This window comes from Salvia hispanica, chromosome 1 (assembly GCF_023119035.1).
Source record: "Salvia hispanica cultivar TCC Black 2014 chromosome 1, UniMelb_Shisp_WGS_1.0, whole genome shotgun sequence".
Taxonomy (NCBI): Eukaryota; Viridiplantae; Streptophyta; class Magnoliopsida; order Lamiales; family Lamiaceae; genus Salvia; species Salvia hispanica.
The window spans coordinates 18,274,447-18,288,695 of record NC_062965.1 but is presented as its reverse complement, the minus strand read 5'-3'; the positions used below and the strand labels follow the sequence as shown (position 1 = coordinate 18,288,695).

Here is a 14,249-nt window from a genome sequence, read left to right as displayed (position 1 = left end):
TGAAAAAGTAGTTATACTTTAAAAAAGTCAGTGAGTTATTTATGATTTAATTATATAAACCATAATTTATCCGAATATCTAAATAAATTAAACTAAATTCATCGTGGTTTTAATACAATGAACCATAATTTTACGAAAAAATAAAAAATTCAGGTTCAATTTTTAATTTTTTGAAAATGAAAAAATGGAGAAAAAACGTTGTAGTAATAAAAAAAAGAAATAAATGAAATATTTTCTTGCATGGATTATGACATGGAAATGGCGAAAATATGCACGTGTGGGATTTCTCTCCTCTCTTCCTTAAATTCTCCGAACCCAACTCCACTCCCACTCAATCACACCGCCAAACTGCCACAGAGAGAACCAGATCCCCAATCGACACACATAGATTATAGCTATACATATGAAATCACAAGAATTTTGATAAGTTCTCCCCAAATTTCCACAAGGTACGGTGTGTTTCACATGCATTATAACGCATTCATTGTATTTGTCGAAATGCCAGAACCCTTTTGTAGGAAATCGAAGCTGAATTCATTTATTGTAGGTACCCACAAATGTGTGTCTTTTCTTGATTAAAGATCGTTGTTTTATTCTGATTGATTTTGTGGAAATGATGTGTTAGTTCCATTGTTTGGCCTCCTAGATTTCCTCATTAGGGTTCAATTCTTCACACATCACCAAATTAGTGAGTTTACTATTAACAATAAGTAGTTCTATAGCTTTCTTCAATCCGAGTTAGTCCTTAATTAGTTGATAAAAGAGAACAACAAGGTCATTTGTAGTGAGAATTCACTTAAAAATGACGTCTTGGTTTGATTGTAAGTAAAATCTTGACTAGAAAGGTAGAGATTGTGGGAATTTTTTGTTTTTGGTATGAATGTTGGTGTGATATATGTATGTATCCGGCCTTTTCTAGACAACGATGGTGCATTTTTCCGTTGTCTTATTGCGAATCTGGCGTGGCCTTAGAAGTGAGAGAGCTCATAATGCTCTTCAACTGGTGTAAATTAGTTAGATTCAATATGGTATAGACTAACTCATAACGAAATTAATCGAAGAATCGCTGAAGATTGAGATATAAATTTTCTAGGATTGCGTTTAGGGAAGTTTTCGTTAGTATCATCGCTTTGTAATGCTTCGTCTGTTGTTTACAAACAGAGGAAACAAGTCTTTTCGGGAGTTTTCATCATGACGTCCCCAATGCATCAGCATACTCGTTCCACTTCGACTAATCTAAGTATGAAGAAGCCACAGAACAAGGCAGCTGCTCAAAGGCTTGCGGAGGTTATGGCTCAGCAACCAGCAGATGACGAAGAGGAGGACGAACTGTATGATTTCAACTCAAGCGTTCCGTCAGCTGGTATAGGACTTGCTGGCGGAAGGCAAGCTCGAAGTCGTTCTCCAATGGTGAGTTATCTTGCATACATGGCAGTTTTCTGATTCTACGTCTCTGTTTTTTCGTATCCTGAACTTCTTTTTTACTTTCTAGTCAGTTCGTAACTCAGTAGATCAGCCTTCGTCAGCTCGTAATAGGCAGTCTCGCTCCAAGCCTCTCGAGCCATCTTCAAGCGTGGAGCATCAGCAGCCTTCCTCTGCTCGTTATTCTCGTCCCAAGCCACTTGAACCATCTGTAGAACATCAGCAGCCTTCATCAGCTCGCCACCGACAGTCAAAGCCTGTTGAACCGTCCCTGTCTCTTAATCACTCCACACATGTAAGAACAGCTTCTTCTGTTCAAATGAATGCTTCGGAGGAACCACCACAACCAGCATCAGCTCGCACCGCTGGAAGATCATCCTCTTCTGCTAGTTTAGTTGGCCGGCCGAATTTGAGGGTGAAGACAGTTGCCATGGTGCCATCAAGCGTGTCTCTGTCACTTAAGCCCGTGGCATCTGGAAATACCGCTGATTCTCAGCTCGATAAAGTCAGGGATAAAAAGTAGATGTCTTCTTTAACTTCCTTTGGTTTTTCGAGTAAATATTTGGTTTCACTCTTATCTCGTGCATTACTTTTCTGTCGATTCCAGGTTATCACTCGATTTTGGAACTTTCAAATTAAAAGAACAAGGTGGCCTGCAGTCCTCTTCTGCTCTACAAGACGAGGTATGATTTACAACATTAGGTTGATTTCTTCAACGGGACCATCTATTGTATGTGCGTGTTATCATACATATTCACAAAAAAAGAGGACTTATAATGGTAGCATTGCGTATTTCATTCCATTTCATTTGATCACTGAAAAGGATGCTTCGAATCTGCAGCTTGACATGCTTCAAGAAGAAAACGAGAGTTTAGTGGAAAAGGTGATCCTTCTAGGCTCCTATTCTCATTCACTACCTTTTCTTATCGAAGATCTTGGTATCGGAAAGCCTAATTTCAGATTTCAGTGTCCGGTTTTACCTGTTGGTTAGCATCGTAACGTGACCATCTCTTTCAGCTCAGGATAGCAGAGGAACGTTATGATGAAGCGGAAGCAAGAACCAGACAGCTCGAAAAACAGGTAATCGTTTGAGTCTATTATACTCTACCGATCCAAAAGAAAACGTTTAATAATGTGAAGCGACAATGCTGATTTTTTCTGTGCATTTCTACACTAAAAATGTGGCTTTATACGCCAATTTAAAACTGCGCTCTTTCAGATTGAGTCTTTAGGCGATGGTGTGTCTTTAGAAGCTCGGCTTTTAAGCAGGTTGTTATGATTTTCGGAACTTTTTCGATAAAAATCATGATTTCTGTATGTAAACATCTCCTTGGTATGCTCACTCTTCAGGAAGGAAGCTGATCTTCAGAAACGAGAGGTATGTCGATTATCTACTGGTTATTCCAGTTTTCCATCTGTTTTGACATCTCATCGATTTCATTTGTGTAGCTCATTAGTCTTTCGACCATTTTCACAAATTAGTCTTCGTACGTAGTTTACAAGCTGAGCATTGTTTCCCTTTGCAGGCTGCTCTTAAAATCGCAGCAGACACTTATGGCGGTGGCAACGAGGAGGTTGCAGTCCTCCGAATGGAAATTGAGGTATTTGGACTCACTGGATAGCAATTTACACTATTTTTGTGAGTTTTTATCATCTTGAAATGTGACAATTCGTATGATTTTTCTCTTTAAGGCATCGAGGGAAGAAGCTAACTCTGCTCTGGATCAACTCCATGTCGCGATGCTAGAAGTTAAATCGCTTAAGATAACCACACAACGGATGATACTGACTCACGAGGAGATGGTATCTACCGGTTAAACCAGACCTCGCCTCCTTACAGCCTTTCGTTGTTTGTCCTTACTTATCTGATTGGCAGTCTAATACTTTAGGAAGAGGTTGTTCTCAAGAGGTGTTGGCTTGCTCGATGCTGGAGTTTGTGCATTCGCCACGGTAAATTTAGTTATGCATTCGTTTGAAGGCGCTCGTTTTTTTTTGAGCCTCTGTAAGAGGATATTGCGAAAGAAATCCATCTGCAGAGTTACATTTCATTCGTTTTATGCAGGGATCCACGCAGAGATAGCCGAAGCAAGGCATGAATATTGGTCACGTTTCGCTTCACGCCCTGTTGAAGTTATATTGGCAGCAGGACGTAAAGCAAAAGATGTGCATCATTCCGGTAGGCATCATTTTCGTTGTTTAGTTAAAATATTTTCATTCCAACTGATTTTTTTTTCTGTCAATTTGTCAGCGGCCGATGGTTTAGACGAAAGGGAGAGAGTTCTGCTGTACAAGGAAGATCTTACAAAGAAGGTCGACTTGGAAAGCATGCTTATGGTTGAAAAAGGCCTCCGGGAACTGAGTGCCCTCAAGGTTCATTTCCCAATCATGATCCCTCACGTCTTCGTTTGAATCACATTACTGCGTTGATTTTTTGCTAGTCTTTCTTTGAAAGGTAGAGGAGGCGATAGCTATGGCACTAGCACAGAAACGTCGCCCGGTTATTCTAAAATCTAATATTGGTATGTATGGATTCATCTCTTAAGAGTCTCCTTTTTTTTCATGTATGTGCCATGTTGAGGTATGATCTTTCAAGAGTTTCTAGGAGTAAACGACTAACGAGCTTTTACTTTCTTTCGAATTATGAAAAATTCAATCTGCAGATGAAGTGAAGCTACCGGCTGAGAGCACCAATAATTCGGAAACATTTGGTATTTTTCGTTCGTTCTGTTACATGGAAAGTCTGATATCTGAATGTATTTACGAAATGTGCTTCGTTTCAGGATTGAGTCCGGAGGAGTGTGAAGACGTGCTTCTTAAGCAAGTAAAGCCCGAATATCTTCCTGTGTTTGTGTTTTGACAATGCTTGTTTGATCATATGATATGGCTAATAAAGCTGTATACGTTGTGTATCAAGGCTTGGCTGTCGTACTTCTGGAGACGAGCGAAAACTCAAGGGCTGGAACCGGATATTGCTGAAGATAGGCTGCAATTCTGGATCAACCAAGGAAACCGGGCGCCTAATTCACACGATGCCGTTGATGGTACTCTCTCTTTTGAACAACCAACAATGTTAACATTAAATCTAAATGTGAATTATTTGATACAACTTGACTTAGCATAGTCTAAAATACTCGTCTTTTTCTGTTGCTCTATACATGCTTCGCTGTTTTAGTCCACGACGTGCTAGCTAGGGCCGGCTTTTTATAGGCCGAAGTGTTTGAAAACAACACCACATTGTCAAAATTCATTGTTGACGCTTGACATAATGTTGAGTGTATATGTGTGATTTTGTGGCAGTCGAGCGTGGTCTTATGGAGCTTCGGAAGCTGGGGATGGAGACGAAGCTGTGGGAGGAGTCGCGGAGATTGATCGATCACAGCTCCTCCCACAAGACTCTGCTGGAAACTGAGTATGAAATTTTGTCATGAGCTTTTTTCTTGTGCCATCCTTTTATTTCTTGCTATATTTTGGTGCAATAAACTTTTTTCTCATTTAGCAATCTTGATTGAAGAAAGTTTTTTCATCAAATGTTTTCCCTTTCCATTATTATAAGCCCATAAGTATCAATTTTAGCTCTTAAGCAATCTACAGTCCAACTAGTTGTCCGATTTTAAACGTGGAATTTTTATTCGTACAAATTTCATGACGCGGAAATATGAGATATTCAACATCATATATTCTTTTAATTTTATAACAACCACATAAATGAGTTATTTTGCTATTGTGGAGAACGGGCAATCCCATAAGTTTTTTATATAATTCGGACGACCAACATGCTTAGGCACGAATACACGTGCATCGGGGGCGTGCTTAGGGATATGCAACGGCGTGCTTTTCCCTATCCCTACACGCGGATGTGTATGCCCTTAGTCTGCATATGAATGTGTAGCTTTTAGAGAAAAAAAATTATAACAATTTGGATGCATATTTAAAGTCCAAAATCAGATCAGAGTTGGTGAGGATTTTATCAATTAACCTATATAATGGATAATTTATTTTAAGCGTGGGAATCAAAATAATTGACTAGGATAAATAAATAATTAATCATCTCGATAGTTGGTGAGACCCTCGTGTTAAGTTGATGAACACATACCTCTTAATAATATTTTTATACATATGGTGTTGATCAATAACGTTAGGTCTCAGTTAGTACTTATATTTTATTTATGTATGACACGAGTCAAACCATATTTTGATCGAAGAGTGAATCTAATGATATACAATTATAATAATAACCGATCCAGAAAATAGAACTAGTAGGATCAAATATAGTGAAGAAAGTCTTCAATACATAGACATATGAGATATGATGGTCATCACTAATAAGAGATGTCAGATAAAAAACGTAAGTGAACCTTAATTCAAGAAGGTCGGGACGGAGCTGCTGAAACGTGAGATCGGTGGCAACTTCGAAAGCTCAATATAGTAAAATTTTCCAACCCAAAAAATTCGAGCAGAGCTTCCGAACTGTGAGATTGATGACAACTCCAAAAACTGAACGATGACAACTCCAAAAACTGAATTTTAGTGAAATTTGTGGAATGCATTCGATCGACCGTCCAACCTCACCTAACTCAGCTTGGGTAAGAATTAAACATTAAATAGTAACAAATTCACACTATGAACAATTGAACATGTAAAAAAACAAACCAGCTTAGGTCACGTTCCATTAATCCTCATTTTAATCGCAAAAAACAAAATTAAGTGAAAAGAAAACTTATTTAAAACAACCATATCCCATTAATCATTTTCACTACCTTAACCACTCTATCTACAATCCAACAGCTCACAAAATAGTTAAGCCCACTATTATTGACAGAAATTAAACAAAAGAGATACTATTAATGATTTTGCTAAAGCATACCAATTAGGTTCACAAGGTTAACCAACCTTAACAACCAATTGTTTGTCTTTCTTTTTCTATTTTCTTTTTTTTAAATTTTGTAAAGAATCTAATATTCATGTACAATATCCTATGTGTCAGATATTGTTACATTGAAATGGTCGGAAAACAGCCAATTAATGATGAAAATACCTTATACTTATCCGAGTCTTTTTTAAAGATAGCTTTATATCGCACTATTTATTGCATGAAACTATACAATTATTCTTATAATAATATTAACATGATATTGGATGTTGCACTTGCTATATTGACATAACTAGGAAACACATTAAAGCTTATTACATTAATTTATGGAGTAATATATATAGGTCTACATTATGATGAAAATGCCTTATACAATTATTTTTAAATGATCTTGCACTATAGCAGGGACGGATCTAGAAAATGATCATAGAAGGAGCAAAAATATATGTGGGGATATTTGAAGTGCTTGAGAAGGGACATTTAAAGAAGAAACTAATATTAATTTTTTTCTATAATAGAATTTATACATAGATATGAAATTTTGAGGGAGGACATTTGCCCCTCCTCCTTACACATTAGATCCGTCCCTGCACTATAGTACATATGATCTCTTAACACATCGACTCTAGTGTGTTTTTCTAGTCTGAATGTATATGACCCTAGCAAAAGTAGATTAATCAACATATATTTTCGATGATTAAGAAAATACATCCTCCGTAATTGCGACGCAAGCACGTGTCGTTATTAAAAATAAATATAAATAAACATTAATGGCGGATTATGTCGGTCTATAAACAAGTTATGTAGATAATGTTGACGGTGCGTTTCAGCATGTTCTTAATTTTGCGGAATTGAATTTGCCGGTGTGTTTTTTCTACTTATAATCCTTTGGCGGTGTATTGACTCTCATAATTAAGCCCATATTAACAACAAAATAATAATATTCATATGTATTTCTAATCTATAGATGAACTTTTATTTGCTAACAGGGTTGAAGGAAAACATGTATAGATTTTTTTCACTTTTTTTGGCACTAGCACTCTAGTATCTCAATTGATTAGAGTATTTTTTTTCTAACACTAGTGAATAGGTGAAAAGGACTCTACAAATGAACCTACAGACACGGAAACATCCTAATTTTGGTTGTCTCACTAATAAAGATAAACCAAATTGTACAATATTGTACTACCATTCCCCAAAGATAGATCAAGTTGATAAATTAATCGATTTCATAATCAAATCTTACATTATACAATAGCCAACTAGGAAATTAATAATTTCAAGTTTGCTTGCTATCTAAATTCAAATTACATTAGCATGTTGTCCACTTAGTATTTTTTCATAAACACGAAAAATACCTCGAGCAAAATCAATTTCACTAATATTATTATCAGTGGCGGAGTCAGGATTCTAATCCTGGGGGCCCAAATTATTGCTAAAATTTGTTGAGTGTTTTCTATGTTAACGACGCGGAAACAACTCCGACATAAGTGTAGGTGAGAAATGGATAATGAGATAAATAATTAGAGTATGAATAATAAAATTTAGTAATATAGTAACAACATCGAATTAAAAAATATATTAAAGAATAGATTTGTTATAATAAAGACCATACTATTTAAATTGATTTTACTATAATATATCTATGTATTTGTGGAATTAATGAATTATTTTCTTCTAGTCTAGATTTTTGTAAATGATATGATTAAAAGTGATTTCTAAATAATATTATATGAAAATTTATATATTCATGGAATTAAAGAGAAAGGAGTCATTTATATTGTTAAATAATGAAATCATTTAATTGTAATTAAAAAAATTATTTATATAAAATAATAGTTATAAGATTATACTAGAGAAATTAACAAAAAGGCATAAAAACTAATACAGTCAATATGCTAGATATGGGATTCGAACTCATATCAGTTGGATTGGCTTGCCTGAAACTCAGACCAACTCGGCTACTGAAACAATTGTTAATCCTTGCATACATATACTTCATCCGTCCCATTAAAGATGACCCACTTTCCTTTTTGATTTGTCCCAACCAAGATGACCCATTACTTAAAATGAAAACCCTTTTATCTCTACTTTATCCCCTCTCTTACTTTACTCTCTCCATTTAACATACAAAATAAAATTGTATAAAATCTCGTGCCGTCCAAGAAATGGGTCATCTTCCTGGAACGTAGGGAGTATTTTATATAGGAATAAATCAAATGGGTGAGGGGCCCAAGGGCCCCTCTGGCCCCACTGTGGCTCCGCCATTGATTATTATAATCCCTTCAAACACATAATCAATTGAACTCAAATCTTATAGCTGAAACTAATACTCTCTTCGCCCTCAAAGATATATTATGCGCATTTTTTATTTCTTCTTTTGACAAAAAGAAGATATTTTCATTTATTCTCTTTTTTATTTTATTCGTTCTTCATACATTATTTTTATTTTATTCGTTCTTCATACATTATTTTTATTTTGCGTGTTAAAATGAAATGCATTCCGTAAATCATGATGAAGAGAGTAATAATTAGTACCATTCTTTTAACACTAGGTTATGATTGGAACCCTAAACCAATTTTCAATTTCATTGCAATCCTTTTTTCTAAAGAATATGATTATATACTATTTCCCCACCCCTAGTCAAATTATTTCAATGATGAAACCAAAAGTAAAATTAAAAGTAGAAAAAGATCCAAAAGAGAAACATTGTACGAACTACAAAACAAAAAATTGACAATGATAGTGTAGGACAATTTCTCTACACACATCATATACCTCACTTTATTACATTTATAAATTATAAAAAACAACACTTTCTCTCTGCAAATTGATTTACTCTATTATTTATTCATTATTCTTTCCGGATATTGCACTCCACCACCCCTTTGATTCTCTCTATTGCTCTCCTAATCATTAATTACATATTACTCAGCATCATTAAGTATTTAATCTCTTTTTTAATTAAGGCAATTGATTGGTTAAAAATCGAAACTTTCTTGTTTTTTTGCTGCAAAAATGAGGCAATAAATTATTTTTAAATTTATTTATATATATATATATATGTAAATTATGTATGTATAGCCGTCTCTGTTCTGTTCTTCTCTGTGGCAGTAGCTTCAATTTCTTTAATCCATGGCGTAAACACCGAATCTAGTAGATATATCTTGTTCAACTCTCTCTCTCCCCTCTCCAATATAAATATACATGTAGGGATGTGTAAAGGCGCATAATTTACCTGTGTATCATTGCAATTGAATTCCAAGGTTTAATTGAATTCCAATTTATTCCGAAATCTGTGTTTATTTCGAGTGCAATTGGCGTTTCTTTCTACCATTTCTGTGTTTTACGAGATGTTTGGATGCGATTGAGTGAGAATTTAGCTGCGATTGTGAAGCTTTTGGGGGGAAATCGAGAGGTATTGGTGATGGGGAATAAATTGGGGGTGAAGAGGAGGCAGGTGGTGGATGAGAAGTACACTAGGCCTCAGGGGTTGTACCGACACAGAGATGTGGATCATAAGAAGCTTCGGAAGCTGATTCTTGACTCCAAGCTGGCGCCTTGCTACCCTGGTGATGATGATTCCTCTGACCTTGAGGAGTGTCCCATTTGCTTCTTGGTTTGTACTCTTTTTTTTGGAATTTTTTGGAAATTTAATTTAATCTTATTTTTTGGTGCTTTGGTTTATTAGGATTGTTGTTGAGGAACTCGAATTTGGTGGTTGTCTTTATTATGGTTTGGTGATTACTTGTAGCAATGTGTAGTCTTGATGATGGATAGTTTGTTGTGTTTTTTGAGTAATGCATATTAGGTTGTCTCTTTCAATGTGAGATGTTCATCATTTAATGATATCGTTCTTGGTTTTGGATGTTTTCAGTACTATCCAAGTCTTAATCGGTCGAGATGCTGCACCAAGGGCATCTGTACGGGTATTGATTCTTGCTTGTTTCTTAGTTCAACTAAATAATGGTCTGGTGTTTGTGATTTTACTGAACTGCTCCCACTTTTAGAGTGTTTTGTACAGATGAAGACCCCCAATGCGACGCGCCCTACACAGTATCCTTATTTTAATGGATTTGATTTTGGTAGGAGTTGTTTGTATTTGTTTCCTTTGAAACAGAGAAAAGAAAAGAAGAGATTGCATGTCGATGTGTTAGATTTTACTCATATACTGATAACTGATTCAAAAGTGTATGGATGTGTGCGCGCACACACACAAACGCATATCGTAACAGTATATGATTTAGGGAAAATTGTGTTTACCTTTGTTACATGTCAAGTTTTCAGCTTGTGCTCGTCTTTAACTCTTAAAGGTGCCCGTTCTGTAAAACATCAAATTATGCTGTGGAGTATCGAGGTTGTAAGACAAAGGAGGAGAAAATCATAGAGCAACTTGTGAGAGCGATTTTATCGTAATTTTGTGACTTTTATTTGTAGTATTGAATATTCGTCACTGAAACGTTTGCTATTATTTTCACCCACAGGAAGAGCAACGAGTTATCGAGGCCAAAATAAGGATGAGGCATCAAGAACTCCAGGATGAAGAGAAGTCGATACAACTAAGAGAAATAAGCTCTTCTAGCAGTATGAGAGCACCAACTGAGGTTGAATATTGCTCAACCCAAGGTAACTGGTCTGAGCCTCTCATTGTAGATACTGATTTCTTGCTCGTGTAATAATTGTGGTTTGCCTGTACACAGCGCCCACTTCTTTTTCTGCAATAGAAAGTGAAGAAACTGTTGCTTCAGATGAGTCCATTGAAACTTCAGTGATTAGACCACCTCCACGCCAAAGGCAGACTAGGTACGCCATTTTTCTCTAATTAGAATTGTTTATTTAGAAAATCCATTGATATTTTTGAGCTCTTTGCAAATATTAAAGTTTCATCAAGCGTTCCCTGTGTATCACATGGCTATTGTTGTAGAAATGGTCGATTAATAAAGCCATTTGGTACTTGGCTTTGTGAGTATTGAAGATATAATATATACAATTAATTAGGGATTGCTACTTAGAGATTTAGACATTTACTAGATGGTTGTTGAACATGTAACAGACTTTTTATGTTAATTATGTTTGCTCTAAATGTAGGGAGGATGAATTTGACCTTGATCTCGAGGACATCATGGTTATGGAGGCGATTTGGCTGTCTATTCAGGTACTATTTTGCTAATATCCAATAGATCATCCTCATCTGTTCTCGATTTTACACGAAAACCATTGTGTGCTTTACTTTCCATATGGATTGAATCCTCATTTGAAGAAGTTTTTGTGCAAGAATTAGCCATACTAACTTGCTCTCTCAACTGTATGTCCTCGACGATTTTATAGGAAAATGGCGGGCGTCAAGATCTATCTTTTCAGTTAGGAGAATACAACGTAGAAGATCACACCTCTTTAGCAGAAACAGTTCCCGCAGCTGGATCATCATCGTCTCCTTCTGGTGGTCTTGCTTGCGCAATCGCAGCCCTTGCTGAACGTCAGCAGGTTAACGGAGGGCCCCTAACCAACTACGGTGGTGACATATCTGGATACAGCGCGTATTCCAACGGGGAGGGGCAGGAATCTGAAAATTATTTTCCTGCAGAGAGCGGCACTGTGGCATCACCCGACATGACCGGGGATGCTGGAGAATGGGCTGATCATCGATCTCAGATGGCTGAAATAGGAACTAGCTACGGAGGTTCTGATGAATTTGGGGATGCTATCAGTCTGGCTTCTATTTCACATGAAGACGAGAACCAGAGCAGCAGTGGCCAACCTTTTCCAGGATCAATAATGCCCGAGAGTTTTGAGGAGCAAATGATGCTAGCCATGACTGTTTCGCTGGCTGAGGCCCGAGCGAGGACCAGTACTGTTGGAGTAGCGTGGCACTAGCTCGTCAGGTCAGTCGTAGCTTCCTCATCGTAATCTTGGCTGTGCTAATCACGAGTCATCGGACATTGGTTGCGAGTTCCTTGGACCTTGAGAAAGTATCTTGTGAGCATCTTCTGCACAGCTGAGGCTTCAACAGGGGAGGCGCGGGGAGGCCGTTGTGTACGAGTATCTGGCTGGAAACGACGCCACCTCGGTGAGGTGGGAAACCATGCCGTGATTGTACATATGATTTATACACACAATGATATCCCTTCTTTGCTTGAATCTGTGCTTTTGGTAAGGACTATGGAGATGCTGCTCACTATATGTATGAGGAATAGTTTTTCTAGTAAGAACATGCAAATTCTTTTTTTGTGATTTTATTTCTTCATTATATTTTTTTTTCGTAGCAGATATGTTGTAGATTGTTGCTACTGGATGTTATTCTACATCATTCATTTTCATCACATCAAATTTAATTAATTTCTGATCAATCCTCTAAATTTGAAAAATACTCAATTACTATACCATAGTTATTTTGATGAAAAAAATTAGTGTGCTACGTGAACTTATTGACATAACATATACATGTGTACAAAAAGATGTTATTAACTAGGTGTAGTGTATTAAACAACGTCGTTTAAGTAGCCCAATATTTTATACATATTATTTTCCGTCCACCACTGTCATACATAAATTCTCCCAACTATGAGATTATAAGGCAATTGTGGAAAATGTCAAAATTATGATATAGTAATTGACAATTTTTGAAAAATTGTGGGATTGACTATAAATTGACCAAACTTAGTGATAATGCTGCTACTTAGCTCTAAATAAAAACTGGTTTTGCATCGTTAAATTGTGTCATTAACTGACTCTGAAAGAATTTCATTCAAACTGGTATCTTTCTGTTTATGCATGAAATTTAGGAAGGCCACACAATCGATTAATGTTGACTCGATCGGTGAAAATTTTCATAAAGAAATATTTATTGGTGCAGTTTTGGAGTATCCATTTCCCTTTTAATTATAGAAATTTTTGAATTAAGTGAACAGATTTAAAGCTACGTTTTTAATTCTTTTTGCCTAGCTAGTTTGAACACATGACCAATTCCACATGTAGTCTCAGCATGAATTGAATGTTTTAATCCATGTTTTAAATACCGGACCGGACCGGCCGGTTCAACCGGTCCGACCGCGAACCGATAGGTAGGTCGGTCCGGTTCACCTATTTAAACCAGTGTGCTGTTGAACCGTTAAGAATCGTTTGAACCGGTCGGTCGGACCGGTCCAACCGCGAACCGGAAACCGGTTTTTTATTTTTATTTTTCCAAAAATTTTAAAATTGTTGTTGAGAGGGGTTGAACTCATGACCTCCACTCTAATTAGTAGAAGTTAAACCACTCCACCACAAGGCCATCTTGGAAAAATATAAACACTAAATATTCTTATACTAAATCATTAAACTTTTAATAATGGAAATACTAGTAGCCTCAACGATGATTTTTGTGATATTAGTTGCCTTAATCTTGATGCTGGAAATGAAAGTAATTGAGATGATAAGTATTTTGTTTTGAGTTAGTAGTTTGGTATTTTGATAAACTCATGTATTTTGTTAAAGATTTGTGTATTTTGCGAGACTTATGTAGCTATTGGTCTCATGTATTTTGGTTTTTGAACTCTCAAGTATTAGTGACAAAGCGACAAGCATAGCATGGCAGTGTGTGGAAAAATCTTGATTGAAGTCCCCAAATATTTCATTTTTTACATTTTTATAAGGCTATTTTTATTTTTATTCACATATGTTATTATACGTATTTAATAATATATAATATATGTGTTTATTATATATTCCGGTTCAACCAATGGTTCGGCCAGTGAACCGGTTGAACCAGTGAACCGATAATGACCCCGGTTCGCCGGCCGATCCGATTTTTAAAACATTGGTTTTAATTTATAGTCAAGCTCCCAAGTCCCAAAAATAGCACAAAGCTAAACATAAAAAATTATATGTAGACTTTAATATTTATTTATTATCATGTCAAATATTTCCTATATATATGTGGCTTTATCAAACACAGTTTTGTACGCTCTAAGTAAAATG

At 36.2% G+C, this 14,249-nt stretch overlaps 2 protein-coding genes across 2 annotated transcripts; both read left to right on the top strand.

Annotated features, from left to right (window-relative positions):
- Positions 1–195: 195 nt before the first annotated feature.
- Positions 196–4,945, top strand: LOC125201769 (coiled-coil domain-containing protein SCD2-like). Its single transcript, XM_048100013.1, has 18 exons — positions 196–449; positions 1,162–1,410; positions 1,493–1,941; positions 2,030–2,105; positions 2,264–2,305; positions 2,440–2,502; positions 2,642–2,691; positions 2,773–2,800; positions 2,949–3,023; positions 3,115–3,225; positions 3,312–3,372; positions 3,485–3,598; positions 3,671–3,792; positions 3,875–3,941; positions 4,083–4,130; positions 4,203–4,243; positions 4,337–4,463; positions 4,720–4,945. Exons 2-18 carry the CDS (start codon positions 1,192–1,194, stop codon positions 4,848–4,850), a joined length of 1,824 nt encoding a protein of 607 aa, XP_047955970.1. The 5' UTR covers positions 196–449; positions 1,162–1,191; the 3' UTR covers positions 4,851–4,945.
- Positions 4,946–9,260: 4,315 nt separating this feature from the next.
- LOC125202361 (E3 ubiquitin-protein ligase DA2L-like) lies at positions 9,261–12,524 on the top strand. The gene is made up of 8 exons (XM_048100743.1): positions 9,261–9,912; positions 10,171–10,222; positions 10,304–10,349; positions 10,607–10,688; positions 10,778–10,919; positions 10,994–11,096; positions 11,382–11,448; positions 11,622–12,524. The coding sequence occupies exons 1-8, from the start codon at positions 9,655–9,657 to the stop codon at positions 12,165–12,167; spliced, it is 1,296 nt and encodes a 431-aa protein (XP_047956700.1). The 5' UTR covers positions 9,261–9,654; the 3' UTR covers positions 12,168–12,524.
- Positions 12,525–14,249: the final 1,725 nt, after the last annotated feature.